Source organism: Aspergillus nomiae (assembly GCF_001204775.2).
Source record: "Aspergillus nomiae NRRL 13137 chromosome Unknown contig00629, whole genome shotgun sequence".
Classification (NCBI taxonomy): domain Eukaryota; kingdom Fungi; phylum Ascomycota; class Eurotiomycetes; order Eurotiales; family Aspergillaceae; genus Aspergillus; species Aspergillus nomiae.
In genome coordinates, this window is record NW_015378684.1 from 3,683 (window position 1) to 7,854 (window position 4,172).

General features: G+C 47.6%; 1 protein-coding gene across 1 annotated transcript; it reads left to right on the forward strand.

Moving 5' to 3' along the window:
• Positions 1-224: 224 nt before the first annotated feature.
• ANOM_011341 (AAA family ATPase SEC18) lies at positions 225-3,574 on the forward strand (the record flags this gene model as incomplete). Its single annotated transcript, XM_015556597.1, has 4 exons — positions 225-574; positions 625-937; positions 991-2,822; positions 3,187-3,574. 4 exons carry the CDS (start codon positions 225-227, stop codon positions 3,572-3,574), a joined length of 2,883 nt encoding a protein of 960 aa, XP_015401264.1.
• Between the last annotated feature and the right edge of the window lie 598 nt (positions 3,575-4,172).

The following is a 4,172-nucleotide window of genomic DNA, read 5'->3' on the forward strand; positions in this document are numbered from 1 at the left end:
TCTGCTAATTATTTTAATTGAAGTACTCGCGGTCTAGTACCTATATACTCAGGTGATCAGACTAATATCCTTGTCTCTGTTTAACGTGAAAGCTGCCGGCAGCGTTAACCTGTTTGCTTATAAGAGCTTCACTTCTTCATAATATCTCACTCTTAGACGGTCATCACATATCGTTATACGCGCCTTCGTCTTCTCCTGGTCTATCTACGATCATATGAAGCAAGATGTTTAACCGTAACAACTTTTCTATGCCTTTCGGCTCCAGGCCCGCTCGCGAGGACGGCTATTCAAGCCCCAACCCGGGCCAGGGACCTCCTCCGTATCCACGAAGAGAATACAACACTAACCCTGCGCCTACGGGTGGTGTAGGGTATGAAGACCGCTCTCATCCGCCCGGCTATGACACTTTGATGACTGACGTTTATAATATTTCAAGGGGACATGGAGCACCGATGGGAAGGCCTAGTCAACCGCCACAAATGCCCCCGAGAGCCCCGGTTGGAGGAAGCTCAGGGAGAACCTGGACCTTGCGCCCCGCGAAGAGTCCCGATAATAATTACACCTTTGGTAACTTGTAAGCTCAGCTCTTGAGCTCTCGGGCGACGGACGGTTGACATGATCTAGAGTTGCAGTTTCGCCGCAGGATTTCCCGCCCACGCGCGATGGGCTCGACCTTTTCCTTCTTGTGAACGATCTATATGTATTTTCCGCGCGCCCGTATGATGGATTTCCGCCGGGTCATATCAGCATGTCGGATCCTCAGCGGACGTGGGCTGGAGTTGCTTTCACAGACTCTGTCAATGTACAGATTTACGATCCGTTTAGTCAAGGCGGGCAGGCATATATCGGTTCTACGGATATTGAAATAGGTTTTGCTGGAAAGAAGAGAGTCGAAACTCCCTACGACCAAGACGAGTTGGGTAGTGTTGTGGTCAAGGTAGCTCCCCAGTAAACTCGAACTAACTAAATTTGGTAGACTAACTGAGACAGAACTTTGAAAACCAAATATTTGCCCCCGGCCAGAAGATTCTAATGGACCATAGAAGCATTCCTCTTATACTAACGGTCAAAACTGTTCAACGTGTCGACCTGAGCTCCGAGAAAGCTGATCTCTCCAGCGGCCATGTAGAGACCGACCCTAGCGCTAGGGGAATACTCACAAGGCATTCCCAGATCAACTTTTTCAAGGATGCCCGCACTGGTATCAATTTGAAGGCGTCGAACCGTCGACCAGCGGCCAACTCTATCATTCAGCCTGACTTCAAATTCGAGAACATGGGTATTGGAGGTCTTGATGCAGAGTTTAGCACAATCTTCCGCCGTGCATTTGCGTCTCGCATTTTCCCTCCAGGCTTAGTTGAGAAGCTAGGTATCCAGCATGTAAAGGGTATGCTACTTTATGGCCCTCCAGGAACTGGTAAAACATTGATTGCCCGGCAAATCGGCAAGATGTTAAACGCAAGGGAACCAAAGATCATCAACGGTCCTGAAGTGCTGAATAAATATGTCGGCCAGTCAGAGGAAAATATTCGAAAGCTTTTTGCAGATGCTGAGGCTGAGTACAAGGAGAAAGGCGACGAAAGTGGGCTTCACATCATCATCTTTGATGAACTTGATGCTGTTTGTAAGCAGCGTGGTAGTGGAGCAGGCGGTGGCACAGGTGTAGGTGATAGTGTGGTGAACCAACTGCTATCAAAGCTAGATGGTGTCGACCAACTTAACAACATCCTCCTTATTGGTATGACTAATAGGAAGGATATGATCGATGATGCGCTACTGCGACCTGGTCGTCTTGAGGTCCATATGGAAATTTCACTTCCGGATGAAAAGGGCCGAGCTCAAATTCTCAAGATTCATACCGAGAAGATGAGGGTCAACAACGTGATGGATGTGGATGTTAATCTATCCGAGTTGGCATCGATGACCAAGAACTTTTCAGGTGCCGAGATTGCAGGACTTGTCAAATCCGCGTCCTCATTCGCCTTTTCCCGCCATGTCAAGGTCGGAACAATGGCTGGTATCAGCGATGACGTGGTAAACATGAAAGTCAACCGAGGTGACTTCCACAATGCTCTTGACGAAGTTAAGCCTGCGTTTGGTGTGTCAGAGGAGGAACTCTCGAGCCGTATTCAGTACGGCATCATCCATTACTCCGATCAGATTAACGAAATTTTAAGAGAGGGTCAGCTCTTTGTGAAGCAGGTCGGGGAATCGACGCCTTTGTTCTCCGTCTTGTTGCACGGTCCAACTGCATCAGGAAAGACTGCGCTCGCAGCGCGGATTGCCATCGACTCTGGTTTCCCCTTTATCAAGCTGATCAGCCCTGAAGATATGGTCGGCTTTAGCGAAATGGCTAAGGTTCAATATATCAGCAAGATATTCGATGACGCTTACAAGAGTCGTACCAGTGTGGTGGTCGTCGATAACATTGAAAGAATCATTGATTGGGTCCCAATCGGTCCTCGGTTTAGCAATACTGTTTTACAGACATTAATGGTCTTTTTGAGAAAGCAGCCGACCAAGGAGCGGCGATTGTTGGTTCTGGCAACTACAACCCAGAGAGCTGTACTGAAACAGCTGGATGTATACAACTCATTCAATTCTGATATCATGGTCCCCAATGTCATGACGTGTGCCGAATTGGAGTACATCATGAAACAGTCGGAGGCGTTTGATGACCAGGAAATTGCCCAGGTATTAGGAGCGATTGGGGGTATCGACCAGGCCGATAAGGCCCCTGAAGAGAAAGACATTGGTGTCGGTGTCAAGAAAGTGCTGTTGGGCATTGAGACTGCCAAGCAGGATGCCGATAAGGTTGAACGGTTCGTGCGTGTTATTGACAGGGCTATTGAGGAAGAGCGCAGTTTCCACTGAGGCTTTCTCTTTCTCTCACAAGACTTGTTCTCAGATGAAGTGGAGGTCCTTTAGCTGTTGGATACCCAAGTATGTGACTGTATTAGTAGAATAGTATTTGTACTTAGCAAGATTGGCAAGGAAACGAAGTACCTTAATATAATGTGACCCATACCGTGTTCCCGCGTACTGTATTCCGTACATTCACTCGCAATCATCTGGAGCTCAAACCTCCCACAAACAAATGAACGAGGCACACATTCTTCTCCTTTTGCATAAACCTGTCCTGAGTCAAAGTCACTTATCTTGTGGCTAATCCAGAAACAAGACTAGATCCCACGAGACAAGGCTTAAGAAGATCGAGACCGTCGCCATGCCTTCCCATTACACACCAAAGCGCATCCTTAAGAAACAACCCTCCCAGCAGGAACACAGTAAAATGGAGGATTGGGCGCCAGGAAACCTAAGCGAGTATGGCAACATTGAGAGTGACGCCACCGTCTTAGCAAAGCATCAGGCTCCGAGCTCGAAACCCGTTAAACAAGGAGGGTATACAGCCCCTAACGGAACTCATCTCTCCGACCACGAACTAGCTAAATTGTCGAATGGCATTGAAGATCCGGGGTCGAAGTGTGTGACATACTTTCAGCCTTGCTTCATAGAGGATCCCTGGAAGGATCTCCAATCTGTGAAGATGAAATTCAATACGCGCTATTGGTGAGTCCTTCTCTTGTAGCCACGCATTCCTGTTGGTTCTTTTCTTGTTGTATATCGCGGCGCATGAATAGATTCAAGCTAATAGAAGCATCAGACTCAGGTTCCACATTCCAATTTGTCTGTGCCTGCTTGATTGGGGGGTCACTTGAGTTTCATCATGACCGGAAGGATACTATATTGAGAATTGTAACTCGTTCAAGGCTGAGACAGGCTTCCCCTTTGCAACAAAGTTCGCTACCTGAGAATGGGACGTGCACCCCCCTTGTGGAGATTACCGATCATTAGCAGTAGAGCACGCGTGGTTGGGCAGACAGGGCATGCATTTGTTTCTACAAAGTTACAATGAAGTCTTGATATTCTTCGGGAATCCCAAAGGGCTTGCCGGTCTAAGATTTTACTCGCTTCCGATGTTCTGAGAAGAATCAGTTGTGGTGGACTTTTCCCTTGACATCCAACTATGCCCCTGAAACACTGTTGATGCAAGCTCGCGAATCACTGCTCACTGAAAAGCTAAAGGCAAAGTAAGAGATCCTTATGTAATTACCTCTCTCTTTCTCTCTTTCCTCCTTTTCCTTTGTATTCTGGTACTGTGAACAACATCC